We start from the raw sequence: 18,882 nt of genomic DNA on the forward strand, positions 1-18,882 counted from the left end.
CCTTTTTATCTTCTAAACACCAGATACATTTCTTAATTCTTATTCTAAATCAAATTAAATCAAGTCAAATAATATATATATATATATATATATATATATATATATATATATATATATATATATATATATATATATATAGTGGACTTAGCATAAAAGGGAGATGCATTGTTTTTAAATAGCTAAAATCAAACCCCCAGGAAGCAAACATTACCCTTTAATAAAAAGGCTCATTTCTGACAATTGAACTCACAGAACGTGTTCAGTCAAAATATCAAAGATAGATCTCTACTGCCATCATGTGAAGGAAGGATGAATAATCCCCTTTATTAAAATACTTTATAAGTCTACAAAACCTAATATGTTTAGTTGTATATTGAAATAAAGTGAAATATATGTAAGAAACACACAATACTTTCAATATACTAAAATACGAGGAAGATAAAGCACTCAAGTTTAAAGAATAAAAACAAACTGGCTTTGCTTCCCATGTAATGTTTATTGTAAATATATATAATCGTATTACTATTCATACAAAGTTTGCTGGTCCCATGCAGAACTTGTATATCAAAAGCTTGACAATGATGTCATTTTTATTTGAGTTAAGGGCCATGCTTCTATTAACCAAACTTTAGCCACACCACTTTTACATGCAGTTGTTATTCAAAGTTGCACTCCATTCATCCCATGCTCATCTTTCCTAAATAGGCTTGTTAAGGGAAACAGGCTTACCATTTTATTTGCAAAGACTCTATTTGTGTAAAAGTGTGGCTCACACTTCAATAAGAGAGACTCATTTGCATTGGTAGGGCTGAAGTTGACTGTCACAATTAGGCAGAAGGGCAATGAAGCGTTAAGTTAGTTTCGACTCCCAGCTTTCCCTCCACATTATTAGATTTGACTCATTAGAAAAGTATGACTGGAGGCACTCAAATCCAATTGGCCCCCATTAGCCAAGGCTTGTGCTCTCTTCTGCGTGGCATGCGAGTCTCTCTTAGCCAAACACTTTCGCCAGCCATAAAAGCTCCAAAAGTGTCAGCTGCAATCTTTTTCTACGACAGAAATGCATATCTTGTACATAAGTAGTATTGACTATGAGGTCCGACCCAGCAACTCAGTCAATTTCTTTGGGTGATACACCTCTTTTTTGTTTCCGCAAATGGCCACAAACCAACAATATACATCCAATACTGAACAAAACAACCGATTAACATTGATCCTTTTAGAAACACAAAACAAAAAGAACAGTAATCATGATGGGAATCAGTAGACACGCAAGTAGTGTGAAAGTCAAGAACGGTTTTAAGTTATGAATTACACTCAAATATAAAGAAAAGAAATGAGTTGAGTTGAGAGAGAAACAGAGATTTAAGTAAAATAGATTCAAATGTCTGAAATACAACGTACAAAACACACCACACAGGAAAATTATGAGACATTTCTTCTGGTTAAAGCCACCAGATGCAGCTGACTGTATTTTTGCCCTTTATCTGAATGATATTTGCTACAATATTTGGTCTGTATTTCTACATCTAGAATTAAAAAAATGTTGTTACACAGCAGCTGATGCATTAGTATGGTAAAGACATTCCTCTCCCTTTAAACTGAGGAAAACGCATTTGTGTAGTTACAAGATCCCTAAAAATCACCAACTGCAACAGTTCTGGACCAAAATAGTATCATTAGCAATCGTTCTGCTTATCTAGCCTGTTTAATTGACAAGAATGCCTTGTCTTGCTTTTTTTTTAAATAAAAAAAATCAGTAGTGTGGCTTTTAAAGGTTATCCGCTTGTTTCTGTTTTCGGTGCGATCAGTCTGCTGTGAGCGGCAACGGCAGGGCGAGTTATTCCACTTTGCTGTACTCCTCCACGTGCCCCAGAACTTTCTTCCTCTGGCGTATCATGTGGAAGTAGAGCTGCGGGAATACTGAGGAACACGGACAAAGAAGGTCATTAACAGGAACACAGCTGTTCATTGACAAGACAAGAAAGAGCTACAAGAGATTTTGAAGCTATACGAGATCACCTGAGGAATCGGATTATTTACAAATGGACCACATCAAAACAAAGCATTTGGAGAATACACAATTCATAATCTCTTTGTCCGGGAATTAAAACATACAGGGGATGTAGGAGATCATGACGAGGATGAGGAAGGTGTGGTAGTCAAAGGAGAAGTTGTAGTTGTTAGGCAAGAAGATGGAGTAGAGCCCTGTTTTCTGCACGTATGGCAGCGCGGCATAAATCGTCAAAAGTTCCCCTGTCACTCCCATGGGGTACAGCACAAAAAAAAATGTGTACCTGTGAAAATATGAAGAGCAGAGTATATAAAATATACTTTTCTATCAAATAAAGGCCAGACAATACACTCTGAGGAGCTCCACCTTGCCCATTTGATGAGGTAAGGCAGGTGGTTGAGCAGGCTGAAGGTGTAGAAAGAGTAGCGGATGATCTCCGTGACCGTCCAGGCCACCACAAAGAGGAGAACACTGTCTTCACTTTGGACCTAAAATGAGAGAAACTGTAAGTCACACAGGGAAGAGACAGAAGAGAAATTTAGTCGGGAACCATGCAGTTATGCGCAATTCACTGAAGCCACTCGACACACAAAGATGGACCGCTGAGATGATCGGAAACGGAAGCACTTCAAAAAGCATTCAGGCCCATCAAAGGCTCCAATTTCGCCTCTACACACATACAGGCTTGAAAGGAGGTTATTTTAGCAATAGAAACATTCACAGGCACACATGGACATGTTAGTATTATTTCTCGCAGGAATAACTTACAGAACTACACACTTCAGCTCAGACTTCTTTCTCTGGGATAGACAATCAGAACTTGATTCTTAGTTTCAATGAACTTCAAATAAATAACATTGTTTTCTTCACGCTAAAATTCTACTAATACAGGATTTTGGCTTTTGAGGAGCACTGAACTATTAAACCAGCTGTTGAAATCCACTAGATGGCAGTGGACAAAAGTCAATGAGACAAACAGAGAAATATTGCTCATAGTGTTGTTATAGGGAACATTAATGATAAAGAGAAATTTGAGAGATTGATGTTATAATGATACTGGATTTGTATACCCAGGTTTTAACCAGTGAGAATCCCTGATATCATCATTATTAAAAAAATACCAAAAATACTGTAGGTCACCTGAACAATTAAAACATCCGTGTTTTAAAACCAAACTAAAACCAAGATAAAACTATATAAAATAGTTTTTGCTAATTGAAATACATCTGAAATAAAATAAATGATAAATATTAGATAACTCTAAAAAAAAAACTCACATGAAAAGTAAGTGAAATAAAATAAAAGTTAAAGTATTTAAATGAATAAAACTTAGAAATAGAAATTTGGAAAGATTAAGTGTATAAATGACCAAACAGAAAAAAAATCTTTAAATGTTTTAACATTTAAACTAATAAGAAATCCAGCAAATGTAAAATATTAATAAATTGTATGATAGTCTATAAATAGTTCTAAAATAACACTAACATATTCTAGTTAAAAACATTGTTACTCAAAAATGAAATTGTTGTCATCATTTACACACACTCATGTTGCTCCAAACAGCTGCTGGTAACAACTATATTTTTCCATACTATGGCAGCTGATGGCTTCTGGCAGCGGTTTGGTTTCTTCAAAATATATTCTTTTGTGTTTTAAAAAAAAAACATTCAGATTTACAACAACTTGAGGGTTAGTAAATGATGACAGAATTTACATTTTTGAGTGAATCCCTTTAAACATAAACGTACTTCTCTAACGCTGTGCGTCACTGCCCATGTAAGGAACACCCGTGACATCACTTGGAACCCAGTCAGGACCACCGAGGAGGGAACAATTCCTTCAAAACATTTCAAATGTTGAGTTAAGAGATCAATCCTATTTTTGCAATGTCGGCTTCATCAGAATAAAACTATGAGTTGCAATAAAGCAAGCATAAAAATAATCTTAATTCATTACATTAAATATAATGAGAGTGACATAATTCCCAGAACTTGAATAATTTAAGAGAGTAAGGATGGTTATGATGTAACAGAGAGTGCTACAGGACTGGTTGTTTGCACTGGGAAAGGTCACATTAAGCCCCAGATAATGAGGTGTGGACTGTGAACTCTACGCTCCACGGGTGCAGTGAGACTCTTTCTCACATTATCACTGTCAGACTAGCAGAGAAACCAGCCCCCTCGCTGACGATGGAAGTGCTGGGTTAAAAAAAGCTTGCCTTGTATATCCAATCTGATCTATATATTTCACCTAGTGCATATTTATAGTCGAAATTAATAAGATACTGTTATTAGCAGCAGGGTGCACTTACCCACGGCACAATGCAATATCTGTGAAGAGAGCAAAGAACAAATATTATAAGGTGCACTCAGCCTCAAGGAATTATCATTTTTAGCATAAAAATAATCAAACAGAACTCTGCAGGGTGAGAAAATAACATACATTTCCAAAATATGAAATCAGCCAAATAAAACAACCATTTTGTTTGGTTTTAAAAAAAAAAGAATAATAATATAAAAAAAAGATATATAATATATAAAATTTATTTATTCATTTTCATATACTACCATTCAAAATGTAGGGGTCAGTAAGATTTTGAAAAATATTTTTAATGTTTAAGTCTCTTATGCTCATCAAGGCTACATTTATTTGATCACAAATTACAGTAAAAACTGTAATATGAGCAAAATTTTACAATTACATTTTTTAAAGTAGCTAAATTCATGATTATGAATGAATTTAAATGAATATAGCTCACATAACTCTCACCTCAAGGAGGGCACCAGTCTGAAAGTATTTTAAGGGCTTCTCTATCGGGTAATAAAGACCATGGTAGCTTCCTCTGGCAAGGTATGCTCGAACCAGACCAACAGCAATGACCAGCCATCTAGATAAGAAAGATTCGTAGAGTAACTCGTCCTTGCTTTGAGAGAGGAGGGCATTTCCAGGATGCACACAGGTGTGGAACTGCATGCAAATCTCTCACAACACAGCAGTTAACAGTAAACAGTGGCCTATAACAGTTAGCCTTGTCGCAATAATAAATATACAGACTTATGGCATAATATATGTACATGACCTTACCTCAAATGGTTATAAAATGACAATAATATTGTTCATCGCAATTATTTCTGGGGCAATATATTGCACAACAAAAGGCCTGATAATGGTTTCATTTAAATACATACAGCACATTTATTGTTGTTACATTGCATTGTATACATTTTCTTATGCAAAATGTACAAAGGAGCTTGTTTCTCAAAACGTATATTTTTCTGTTATACCTTCTTTTACAGGTGCATCTCAATAAATTAGAATATCATCGAAAAGTTCATTTATTTCAGTAATTCAACTCAAATTGTGAAACTTGTAAATTAAATAAATTCAGTGCACATAGACTGAAGTAGTTTAAGTCTTTGGCTCTTTTAATTGTGATGATCTGGCTCACATTTAACAAAAACCCACCAATTCACGATCTCAACAAAATTAGAATATGGTGACATGCCAATCACCTGATCAACTCAAAACACCTGCAAAGGTTTCCTGAGCCTTCAAAATGGTCTCTCAGTTTGGTCCACTAGGCTACACAATTATGGGGAAGACTGCTGATCTGACAGTTGTCCAGAAAACAATCATTGACACCCTTCACAAGGAGGGTAAGCCACAAACATTAATTGCCAAAGAAGCTGGCTGTACACAGAGTGCTGTATCCAAGCATGTTGAAATAAAATTGAGTGGAAGGAAAAAGTGTGGAAGAAAAAGATGCACAACCAACCGAGAAAACCAAGCAAAGTAAAAAAGATTCAAGAATTTGAGTGAACTTCACATGGATTGGACTGAGGCTGGGGGCAAGGCATACAGACGTGTCAAGGAATTTGGTTACAGTTGTCGTATTCCTCTTGTCAAGTGACTCCTGAACCACAGACAATGTCAGAAGCTCTTTTCAGATGAGAGCAAGTTTTGTATTTCATTTGGAAACCAAGGTCCTAGAATCTGGAGGAAGGATGGAGATGGAGAAGCTCAAGTTGCTTAAGTCCAGTGTTAAGTTTTCACAGTCTGTGATGATTTGGGGTGCAATGTCATCTACTGCTGTTGGTCCATTGTGTTTTTTTTGAAAACCAAAGTCAATGTAGCCGTTTACCACTTTTGCAGGTGTTTTGAGTTAATTAGCTGATTATAGTGTGGCACCAGGTGTCTTCAATATTGAACCTTTTCACAATATTCTAATTTTCTGAGATACTGAATTTGGGATTTTCCTTTCTGTCAGTTATAATAATCAAAATTAAGAAATAAACATTTGAAATAAATCAGTCTGTTTGTAATGAATGAATACTGTATAATATACAAGTTTCACTTTTTGAATGGAATTAGTGAAATTAAAACAACTTTTTGATGATTTTTTTGATGACCAGCACCTATATGTGCAGCACTTGGTATAAAATGAAGACAGAAGATAGAAAAGCATCAATACTATGATACTAGCAGATGATACTTTGTCTGAATATCACCAAAAACAAACAGCATTTTAAAATCAAACCACTAAAGATAAAGGACTGTACTGTAATTTCCAATTGAAAATAATGCACATGGTACATTACCGGACAAAGTTTAATGTCCCAGTAAGATATCATGAAATGATCTTTAACTGAAAAACAACGACTGAATTGCATCAGCAAACTATTCATGTTTGCACTGCGAAAATGTAGCAAACCCGGTTTGGTTAGTGTTGCTGCTAAAGCTGCATTGAGAAGTTCAAATAATTTGAGTGAATCAGTTTTATCGAAAAGCTCGTGTTAATAAACTGGTTCCTCACTCACAGTCGAGTGATTTGCAAACTATTCGGTTCAAACGAATCTGAAAAAATAACGATTGCAGAAAAACAATTCCCATCCAAGAAAGCAATAATATTAAGTCTTAAAAGTTATGTAAACATCGGTAGTGATGTTTTTTTTTTAACTCATAATTTCAGCTCAGAAATATTTGAATAAATTAAATTTGCTTTGTTTGATTGGATTACAAGTATCAAAACGACACGTGTGTTTTTTTTTAGTTGGGATATACTTAGATTCGATTTTAAATAATTATTCGAAGGATTTTTATAAGTACTCGCTGTTTGTTTTTGTTTTTTTTGTTTTTTTTTTTACGTTTCAAAAATGCAGCAAAAATAGATCTAGTAACGCTTTGAATATATATACATTTGCACATTTTAAAACAATGTTTACAAATTGCTTTCCATAAGAGAAATACACATGTATTCACAGTTTTTTTTTACTCAAATATAGCTATTAATCACTATTTCAGTTAATTTATGTTTATTGATTTAGCATCCCTTCTCAGAACCCAGAGTGATTTAGAAACGAACAGGTTCTACCGAATCGATTCGTTCCCGAAACTGACATAATTGTGCAACAGTTTCGGGGTTACGATTACGAAGACAGTGCACTTCTATTCACTGTTTACCCACGGTGCTACATTTAAACTAACAAAGACAATAAATCCTCTTTTACGTCCATTAAAGCCATCTAACTGTAAAAAAGAACAATTCATTCATGCAACCAATGATCGCTGTCAACCAGCAGCCCAGAAGAGGCGTGTTAAACAGGCGTTAATAGGATTTACGTTGCATTGCATTAGCAAAAATATTCAGAAGAAATTTAATGTATTTTTATTTCAAGCAAACGGTGTTAAATCATGCAATATGAACCCAAAGGGGAGGTACCCGCGAATCTGTCAACCTCTCAGATAGAGCACGCTGTCTGAAATCGAACCAATTCATTCTTACTGTCACGCGCTCGAGCACGGAAGAGCTTTTGATTTTCATCATACCCTGCTGTCATAACCACGTTGTAAATGACCAGATACGCGGTGGCCAGCGTTCCGGGTCCCTTTTTCTTCTTGTTACTGGAGTCAGTGTGCGCTGTTCTGCTGGTCCCCATGGCAGGTGCCGACATGACTGAACTACCATTAGAAAGAGAGGATCACGCGATGGTCCCGCTGAGTGAATGAAGGCGTGTGGCCTTGCTGACATGTATAGAAGGTGCTGATGAATGGAGCGCCCCCTGGCGAGCACACGGTGTAAATGATGTCCTCTCTGCTACTCTATTACAGTTTAGATTCGCTTATCCACGGACATGCTTAACAACAAAAACAACACGGTTTTTATGAATATACTATAAATATTGATTAAAAAAATGATTTTGTTTTACAGAAATTTCAGAAACATTAATTCCAGTCGCTAGATGGCAGCGCGGGTCTCGTGCTCAGAACGCACTGGTCTTTAAAAGGACTCAACGTACGTGCCTTACGGAAATATAGAGTTATAAAAACAAACAATGACATCACTTCATCATTTATTTTTGTGGTGTTAATATAAAGTCTAAATATAACTTAAAATCTATAATCGTTTGGCTATTGTGACACGTATGCGATTTTTCTGACAGGCATTGCGTTTGCCTACTAAGTTTACGGAAGAGCAACTGGTGGAAGTGGACGCAGTTTAATGGATGAGAGAACGAGAAATCTTCGATTTACGTAGATAATACGCTTGAATTTAACCTTCAATAGATAGGAAAAGGTCTCAGAATGCCTTTATTCGGCCAAAACCCGTTCGACCAGGATGTGGGTGAGTTTGACAGTTTTGTTTTTGTCGAAGTGATGTGATATTGACAAGTCAGTTAACAGGGCCTCGCTGTCAGATCCTATAGATCTAAGTTCTTTTGTTTTGTTTTGTTTTGTTTATTTTCTCTAATACTCTCAACCCTGATATGTCTTATGTATCGGGATTTAACTATTAAAGCTGTCAAACGTAATTAGTAGAATTGACACCATACTTGCAATATTGTTGCAACTTTTTAGATGAACATTAATCATTTTCATTCTGTCAAAAATATATTTTGAGCTGTTTGTACAAAGTTCATCATAATAAAATGTCAATGTAATGTTTATTATTTCAAGAATTTTTATTTGTAAAAAAAATGCCTTCATATATATATATATATATATATATATATATATATATATATATATATATATATATATATATATATATATTATATGCCGTGATATTTAAATATTTAACTACTAATAATATACTATAATTACTAATTTAATTAATATAACATAGTATAATACAATACATACATTTAATTAACAAAACATAATGTAATATAAAAATGTAAATCTAACATGAAATATTATATAACCTTCCTAATACAATGCTATTTCAAAATGCTTAGCTTAAAAAAAAAATCCACAATAAATAAATAAATACATTTAAAAAAAAATTCCAGTAAGCATGAATGAGTAATGGGGGTTCATTTATCAAAAGTAACACAAAATAGCGTGTACATTGTTCTTTTCATAGTTTTGTCCTTTAATAGCTAATGTGTATGAACTTGTGACACTGTACGTTCCACTCTGGAGGAGTTTAAAGCACTTGAGTATTAGTCATTTTATTTCAAACTGTACGTTGCTGGATGTTGCAATGCAAATTTCCCTATCGTCGTTTCCCGAGTTAGTCATTCAAATGCACCCAGCTGTTTTATTCTTGAAGGAGGGGTAAAATAATCTATACTAGTGGATTATCATAGAAATGCTTGTTGTGCATGTTGAGACAAGCTGGATATGCAAAATAACAGGCACAGTATTTGTGTTTATGGCTTTTGAGTGGTAGTGGTCGACCAATATGTGTTTTTTGACAGCCGATGCCGATATCTTGGAAAGCAGAGGGCCAAAAGCCGATATGATTTTGTAAATTATTATTAATATTTAAGAAATTTGAAATTATTTGAAAATGGATTAAAATATAAATGTGTAAAAGAAACATGCTTATATTTTAGTTGACAGTATTTTTCACAAATAAATATTCAATAAAAATGTAATAAAAAAAAAAGAAAGTAAGCACTGTAACCAACAGGGCACTCAGTATTCTGGGAAGTTTGTGTGCACTGGGAATCATATTTTTCAAATAAAGCCAGGTTAACACTCATTTTACATACAGCACTCAGTTAAAATGACATGAATATGACAGTGGGCAAATGCATAAAGTGCAGTATAATTTGAGCGTCACGCAGAGAACACGCGATCATGCTGGATACACACGCACACTTCACAAGCTCTCACAGCTGGATTCCACTAAGTTTGCAAGGTTTGTGAAATTAAATGTTTATTAGTCATTCAAAGATTTGTTTAAATTATATAAATGCATATTTGTTTAATGCTGACAGCAAACAAAAGGTATTATAATATTTGCCTTTCTATTACTAATAGGCCTAATATTAAAGCATTTGTTATAATACTTTCTGTGTAAATTAATTTCTTTGTTAAACCATTCTATCTGATTATTAGACAGACTTCTATCTGTATTAGACCAACCGTTAACGACGTCGACGAACGAGAGAGAGTGTGAACTGTGTCCACTGCCGCTCTCAGCGCCGTCAAAATAAAAGTCCCGCCTCGAACACATCGGCAGATGCCGCTATCTGAAAAATGACAAATATCGGCCCATATTTCAGCCTTGGCAATATATCGGTCGACCACTTCTTTTGAGAACATTGTTTTGAAAGTATAATTTGGATTTGTTTCTTTAAATGCTCATTTCCTTTGCATTTTCAGAGAAAGCCACTAGTGAAACTAACACATCAGAGGATTGGGGCCTCATTATGGATATCTGTGACCGGGTCGGAACAACTCCCAATGGGTGAGCTGAAATCTCATTACAAACAAGATTTTAATAAGTATATGTTTGTAGTGCTTATTTTAGTAACAATAACATTAATGTTGCTTGTATGCATTGTTTTTCTTATGTAGACACATTTTGTTTGTTATTAATTTGTATTATGTTTTATTTTATTTTTTTATCCTTAAAAATGGTATGTCTCTCAATAATATAAGTATGTTTGTGCCCCTTTTTGTCATTTTCTCATTTTTCTGTCATAGTGCAAAGGATTGTCTCAGGTCAGTCATGAAGCGTGTGAACCACAAGGTCCCTCATGTAGCCATGCAAGCATTAACGGTGAGCTCTTCATCTTCTGTTGCCAACGACAGAGTTTAGTAAATGATTGTGTTAGTTATCACAGTGTTTATGTTCTTAGGAAAGTCAACCTGTTTATGGCATGCAAATAGTTACTGTGCACTGAACTGGAGTAGAAGAAAGTAAAGCTGTAAAAGCTTTAAAAAAACAAAAAACTCCAGAGCGCATCTGGAAGTGATTTCTGTCGGCTCCCACTCCCCAACATCTCAGCCTGCAAAGATGTCTCACTCTGTTTTTAGATAGCTTCTTTCTACAAAATATAATGATGATGATAATGTTAATGTTAATAATAAAAAAAAAGCTTTAGTATTAGTAGTATAAATCTTTATTATGATGTCACATTTATTTAACATTTAATGGAAGTACTAACAGAAATAGGAAATGTTAGAAGTGTTCAGTAATGACAATAGCAATGATTATTATTTATTGTAATTATTATGAATCTTTATTTTGTGTCTACATTTCATTTACATATATTTAAAGAACAAATAAACAAACAGTTATGTAAAATGTTACAGGAGTGCAATAACAATGTATAATAATAGTCAGAAATTAATTATTATTGTTAATATTAATCTTCATTATGATTACACATTTCATTTACACACATTTGAAGTATTACAGAATTGTTACAAGTGTGCAATCACTGTTTGTGTAGAAAATTGTTCTTAAATTGTCATGGAAATCCTGGAAGTATCGGGCAGTGGAAAAGTCATGGAAATATCTTCAAGTCAATATATATTTGAATTTACCCATTCACAAATGAGCAAATCAGTCTAAATCAAAAACATTTTTGAATACCACCATTTAGAAATAACAGGAAAGGTCTTGGAGATTCATCGATCATGAATGTTTTTTGATGCAAATAATGGTTCCTGAAATGTTGCTGTATTTTCCCTGTTTAGTTGCTGGGTGCCTGTGTTTCAAACAGTGGAAAAATCTTTCACCTAGAAATCTGCTCGCGGGAGTTTTCCAGTGAAGTTCGTAGTGTGTTAAACAGGGTAAGGAACTTCAGCTCACTGTATAAATGATATTGAAATTACATAAATTATGGCAAATTCCATTGATAATGTCTGCCGTCCTCATTGTCTTCTCCTCAGGTTCACCCAAAGGTTGCTGAGAAACTCAAGGCCCTGATGGTGGAGTGGAATGAAGACTTCCAGAAAGACCCGCAGCTCAGTCTCATCAGTGCCACCATCAAGTCCCTCAAAGAAGACGGAGTGTCCTTTCCCACCGCAAACCCTCAGGTATTTCTCCTATCAACTAATAACGTGATCCTGTTGGATCTGACGGTGTGATGTCAGCTGTCCATAAACACCAGTGCTGATAGAACAGACAACAGCCGCTGGTGCTTGGCCTAGATATATGACCCTGTCATTTGGCTGGGTTTATTTTCATAGCGATAACTTTTTACATCCTAATTTTGCATAGTTTATTACTTATTCTGTTTGTATTTCCTGTATTGGTAGGTCAGAAGTATGTGTGTCACCTTGTTGTCATGCCATGTCTGCAGTGGAGGTCATTGCAATGTTCTTCCAAAGTTTCTGTGATTTAATATATTCAAATGTTTGCATTTTCAAATGAAGAAAATATTTTTGTATATGTATGCATTTTGTATTTGGTTTAATTTCTGAATAAATATATTATAACTTTATATCGTACAGTTACAAAACCATTCAAAGTTTGGGGTCAGTAAGATTTCATTATTATTATTGTAATTATTTTTTTTAAAAGGATAATTAGTACTTTTATTCAGCAAGGACATTCATTTAATTAAAAGTGACGTGTACAATATTACCAAAGATTTCTTTTTGTAGAAAATTTGTTATCTGTCATAATATTTAACATTATTACTGTTAATAATAAAACAAGGTTTTTATTTTTGTTTTATTTTGTGGTGATTTGTCTTTAGTTTTACAATTTTGTTCAGTCAATCTTTGAAATTATGTGTTTTTAAAGATGATTAAAACTTTTAACATCAAAAGTTCATAAACAATAGTCAGCCACCTCATGATTTCTGAATTAATCATGTGACTAAACATGACCACTGTTTCTCACATGAAATATCTGATAACGCTTTAGCCATTTAGGTTAGAGGTGAATAAATCAACCGAGTGCGTCTGGAATGCTAAACCCTGTGTGTAAACTGGAGACAGAATGGAATTTCCTGTCACATATTTGCCATACTGCCCTCACGGCCCATAAGATTTCAGTTCTTTGTCGTTCTCCTTCATTTATTCACTCATCCACTATTATATTGTTGTCACACCATTTTGTTTTAATAAAGGACAAGTGCATGAAAACATTTATGTTGCTGTTAATGAGTATCGACTACATAAAATAGGTCACTAGACTTTACTGTGTGACTCAAATGTCATAATATACATATTATCTCAAAAACCTACTTATGTTAATAGCTTGTGAGTCAGTAGTTACTGATTGGTATCAGTGTTTTTGCTATTATTTTTATATATATATATATATATGAGTGTGTGTGAATCAGTTCTGATGTGTTTTTATGTGATCTCTTCTTGCAGAGCTCAAGCACAAAGCCCAACAGCACATCTGCCACCAGCAAAACCGTTGATGATGATGATCTGGCCAAAGGTGAAGGCTGTTCATGCTAACATACTTTCATATCATTATTTGTTATTGCGGTTTATTTATACCTGATGAATGTTTCTGGGCCTCTGCCGAAGCATCATAAAAACTTATTTGACACTAACTGTAGAGTCACTGTAACTATAGTCCTCTTTACCTAGATAATGAGTGTTTTTATTTTGCTTGCAGCCATTGAGTTGTCCTTACAGGAGCAGAAACAGCAGGCAGAGACACGACCCCTAGCCATGATGGCTGATCCACCCTACAACACCAATGGAGGGAAAGAGTCACGTAAAGTGCGTGCCCTCTATGATTTTGAAGCGGCTGAAGACAATGAGCTCACGTTTAAGGCTGGAGAGCTCGTGATCATCCTTGATGACAGGTAAACTGATTGTTAAAGGAGGTTATTTTTAATTAATTGTATCAATTTCACAATCAATATAGTGTTAAAGTTTAAACTATTTTGTGTCTCATAAAAAAAATTAAAAAAAATCTCATAACTCATATAAATAGTCCATTGGGAAATAATGTTGCTGTTATCCAACAGTGATCCAAACTGGTGGAAAGGAGAGAATCATCGAGGAGTAGGCCTCTTCCCATCTAACTTTGTCACCACCAAACTGAATGATGAACCAGACCCTGGTAATACACTTTATAACCTGGATTTTTGTGCGGGAATAATACATTTGAATATTCAAATTGCACATGCATCTCTCCCGAATTCTTTTTCTTAAAGTGATGTATGTAGAGAAGAGCGTAGTTCCAGAGGAGCCCATTGTTGAAGTCAAAGCTGAGCCTGAGCCTGTGTATATAGATGAGGTGAGCGCTGATTGATCTTCGGCCACATTGATATGTAATTGATATAATCAACGGGCTCTTGGTGAAGTCCTCTTGTCTTATGTTGACTGTTGACTCTGTTCTCTATAGGAGAAGATGGACAAAGCTCTGTACCTGCTCCAGAACACGGACCCTGCAGATGCCTCACCTGACAGCCCTGAGTTGTTCACATTAGAAGGTACCAGGAAGGCCCTTCATGTGTTGCTCATGTTTAATGTTGATTACATTTATATGTAAAAAAGGGAGATTTTTTTTTTTTGAGAGAGAGAGATTGATTTACTTTGGTCAGAAAAGATAAAAAAATGTTAATTTCCTCATCCATTGTTAGAACCACATACACAGCAGCATGAGCTAGTTTACTGCAATTTACTGCCAAGGTAATAAAATGCAAAGTATAGTGTTTCATTTTTAAAATTACAATATGAAAAACTTTCCAGATTTCCGATCATCATAGTGTTTTATCACATTTAAACATCTCTGTTGTCAAATGTTACAACAAAAGATCATTGAATCTAATGTTCTGCCCTTTTTTTGTTTTTGTTTTTTTAAGATGCTTGTGAAAAGATGAACCCAATGATCGATGAGAAATTACAAGAGATCGACAGGTTTGTTGAAATCAAAACTTATTCCAAAATAGGTCGGCTGTTTTTCAGCCATTGCATATGAGGAAAAACACCTTTCTCTGATTCCTGCAGGAAGCACTCAGAGTTGTCCGAGCTGAATGTGAAGGTGCTGGAGGCACTGGAATTGTATAACCAGCTGATAAATGAGGCTCCACTTTACAATGCATATTCCAAAATGCAGACTCTCCAAGGCACTTACCCTGGAGCCCCTACTCCTCTCACGATGCAGGTTGGCTTTGGTATTTTAATAGACAGTTGGTGCCAATTTAGTCCATGGTATTTTGTGACACAAACAGTTCTGTTTGCATTATTCTGAATCGGAGTTCTGATTCTGAAAATCCTAACTTTTGTCTTTTAGGGTTATCAGCCATCTGGAGCCTACATGTCCTCTGGTGTTCCACAGGGATACAGTCTTTCGGACCAAGCTGGCCCTCTCTGTTCCCTTCCTCCTTCAGTCAATTCAGTGTCTACAAACCAGCCAGCACAACCTACTTACATCAGGTAATCCAAAGGCGTCTTGTTAGTGTCCCTCTAATTTCAAAACAACTTTGACCTTGTTTGCATAAATATGGATTATTTCTACTAGGGATGCACCAAAAATCGGCTAGAAATGGCATTTTCCTTTTTTGTCCAAAAGAGAAATATGGCCGAAAATATATGACTCGCTCTCCTTCTAGCCGTCGTAACTGCATGGTGTGATGCTTAACTTTTTTTTCTTTTCTTTTTTTTAAAGGGTCCTTTTTTAAACAATAATAGGGCCATTTAAAATGTTCTTCTTAATTTTTCTGGTAATCAGATGTAGGCATAAAACAATTAAATTTGATCCTAATCAAATGAAAAACCCTTTTATTTTTTGGCAAACAAAGTGCTGCTCAACAGAGGTTTACTGTTAAAATTAAAAAGAAAACAAATGTGATTTATTTCTTTTTAAAAATAAATATTTATTAATATTTATTAGAAGTAATAGTAGTAGCACTGTTATTACATTGAGTCTTAAGACTGCTAAATAGTAATATAATTTCTTCACGTTAAAATACTTTTATTTTGACAGGTTCCCGTGAATTAAACAATAAAATGAAGTGACTCTCAGAGCAGCCGAGCATGAAATTTGTGTATTCATATCATCATAGTGAGACGTTAAAAACACTGCAAGCATCGTCAACGCTTGTGTAAAAAAACAGTGCATTGCACCATCCATCATTCATTCATTCATTTATTCATTCATTCATTCATTGCGGAACTTATGGTGCCTTTACGCTTGTTGTCAGATGCTTCCACAGATTTGAAGTGTTACTATGGAATTTTACCTGAGCATTGCAAATCACGCTTTGTTCCTGGTTCTTGTCAATGGCATCTCCACCATGAAAAGCACTGAATGAGTGACAGGTTTTCTGTTGTAACATTGCGCAAGGTAAATAAGAGGGTGACCTCTAGTAGAGAAGACTAATGATAGGATTCACATTAATCAGATCTTCTTTTAATTGTTCGCTGAAATAAATTCTGGAAAAGGTCGATTCATGGCTTTTGAGAATCAACATCAAATAAACGTCATTTTAAAAAAAACGATCATTTGTAAAAAAAAATTTTTGCCAAGCCTTAATTAGAAGCCCACTGATTTTATGATGTTGATATATTGACATTTTTTATAATTATCAACATTGGCCGATACATTTTTCTGTTTAGGTAATAAGTGTCAGTAGTGGGACTTCTATTTTGACAAAGATGTACTTGCCAACAGCCTTTTTTTTTTTTTTTTTTGGATGCTTTTGTTTAAAATGTATCATTCTGATAGTGGTGTTTGGAAAACTCATCTTAGATAACTGCAAATTGCTTATTTCTTGCAGCGGCCCCATGAATGCACCATACGTAAACCAAGCTCCCGGAGCCCCCGCTCATTACCCACATCAGATGGGCATGGGTTTGGATATGTCTGCCTATCAGAACGCTAATCCTGGTCTGCCTCCAACCTCCTATCCAATGTCAGCTTCAGCCCAACCTGCCCCTCATCAGCAACAAGCAGCCTTCTACCAGCAACCCCTTCTGTAACGCTGTACAGCAAGTCTGACTCCACAGCCATCAATATTCAATGCAAATTCCAAATGGTGAAATGAGGTTGAGAGTATCTTTCGTCTCTATTGATGACAAGAAACATGCAAGGATTCATTGACATTTGTCTTCACGGGACAAAAGGAAGCAAACACTTCATTTTCTCTCCCACTTACTAACCCATTAAGCAGTTTAGGGCAGAGTTCAGGGTCACACTAACCATAAACACCATTTTTGTTGTCTTGTGATAATCACCAGCAAATTCTTCTTTTTTCTGATTGAGAATTTAAGATAAAATGGTAAAATGCTCAAAGTGCATACTGTCCCTCATTTGAAGAGACCATTATTATGATTAACTGTTGCCATTTTCATTTATTTCTGACCCGCAACTTTAATTTCTTGCCTTTCAAAGCAAATGTGGGGTTTTATGCATTATAGAGAGAACGATTGTAGAAGAAGATTATACATGGATCACCAAATCTGCAATGATTTTATGTGCCAATACTCAGAGCACTCCTATAAACTCCTACAATCAAATTGGCAGTTTTAGGTTAATCCTGCTGTTAGTGATTCTAGAATTATGGCACAGATTTAGAAGGGGCAGCTGGGTACAGGATACATGTGATATTCATAGATTCTTTTGCAAACTGCTTTAGAACTGACGAATGCAATCCCTTTATGGTCAATCCATATATTTCACTGTATAATGATATTTATAATATGCAAGTACCGCTTGTGTTCGCTGTTGTTTGATTTAATTTAAGGCATGTAAAATTGCATACGGTTTAATTTTTATTTGGTCTATGACTCCTCAGCTGAAAATGATCAATCAGTTGTTCTTTTGCTTATAATGAATGTGAAGAAATGTGCTTTTCGGATATACCCACCCATTTCTTCTTAACCGAAATGGGAAAATGTGTAATTCCTTTAACATATAGACAGCTTTTGTTCTTGTTAAAATGGGATTAATGTAGTTAAAAATAAAGAAAATAGCTTTTTTTTTTCATAAACAGCTTGAAAAAAAGATATTGTATATTAGATGTTAAATATCTGGCTTTGTCTGTATTGCACCTTAACTTTATAAACATTTATTTACCACCAGATGCCTTGTTCTTTCACGAGATGGAATAAACATAGAAACCAGTTCAAAAGACTTTATTTCAAAAGCTGCTGGATATTGGTAAACCTGTTTTAAGAGATCTAGAGGGAAATCTGTATTGTATCTCATGGACTCAGTGTTTTGTAACGTCAAGATTTCTTTGTATCCTGCCCTGCTCATTTTTCAAATTCCTTTTGTAACACAGTGAACTCTTATAGTCTACAGAAAATAAAAACTACCCGTGTTTCAAAATTTGCTTTTCTATAGTTGATACTTTGCCAGTGTTCCAAACTGATCTCCTCTCACGTGATTTGGAGATACTGAATGTTAATTATTCATTTCTATTTTACATAATTTGTTGCATCAAAACTGGTTGCATTTTGTAATAATCTTTTTGCACCGCTGATATGCTAGCCTACTAATTATCAACCTCTTGAGTGAATCCTCATAGAATCTGTTGAAAAAGCAGCTATAGCTGTGTATAATATAAATCCCCCTGTAATTTAACATTTCCTTATCGGCTCTTAAAAAAGACATGCCCTTCAGTAATTCTCTTGTTTTTCATCTCATATTCTGATCAGTCAATACCTAGGAGGACACTGAGATACTTTATTAAAATGGTTGTTATTAA

General features: G+C 34.9%; 2 protein-coding genes across 2 annotated transcripts; one reads left to right on the forward strand and one right to left on the reverse strand.

The window, feature by feature from the left end:
- Positions 1-476: 476 nt before the first annotated feature.
- LOC128020012 (very-long-chain (3R)-3-hydroxyacyl-CoA dehydratase 2) lies at positions 477-8,067 on the reverse strand. The gene is made up of 7 exons (XM_052606507.1): positions 7,841-8,067; positions 4,784-4,901; positions 4,326-4,344; positions 3,763-3,851; positions 2,381-2,502; positions 2,119-2,297; positions 477-1,923 (listed from the first exon to the last, which is right to left on the reverse strand). The coding sequence occupies exons 1-7, from the start codon at positions 7,963-7,965 to the stop codon at positions 1,841-1,843; spliced, it is 735 nt and encodes a 244-aa protein (XP_052462467.1). The 5' UTR covers positions 7,966-8,067; the 3' UTR covers positions 477-1,840.
- A 390-nt stretch (positions 8,068-8,457) lies between these two features.
- On the forward strand, positions 8,458-18,503 carry stam2 (signal transducing adaptor molecule (SH3 domain and ITAM motif) 2). The gene is made up of 14 exons (XM_052606506.1): positions 8,458-8,636; positions 10,628-10,712; positions 10,952-11,027; positions 11,951-12,046; positions 12,146-12,292; positions 13,583-13,652; positions 13,836-14,028; positions 14,194-14,288; positions 14,383-14,465; positions 14,574-14,661; positions 15,034-15,088; positions 15,179-15,335; positions 15,465-15,607; positions 16,951-18,503. Exons 1-14 carry the CDS (start codon positions 8,597-8,599, stop codon positions 17,150-17,152), a joined length of 1,530 nt encoding a protein of 509 aa, XP_052462466.1. The 5' UTR covers positions 8,458-8,596; the 3' UTR covers positions 17,153-18,503.
- The last annotated feature ends 379 nt before the right edge of the window (positions 18,504-18,882 follow it).

The sequence above is a fragment of the Carassius gibelio genome, chromosome A9 (genome assembly GCF_023724105.1).
Source record: "Carassius gibelio isolate Cgi1373 ecotype wild population from Czech Republic chromosome A9, carGib1.2-hapl.c, whole genome shotgun sequence".
NCBI classification, from domain to species: domain Eukaryota; kingdom Metazoa; phylum Chordata; class Actinopteri; order Cypriniformes; family Cyprinidae; genus Carassius; species Carassius gibelio.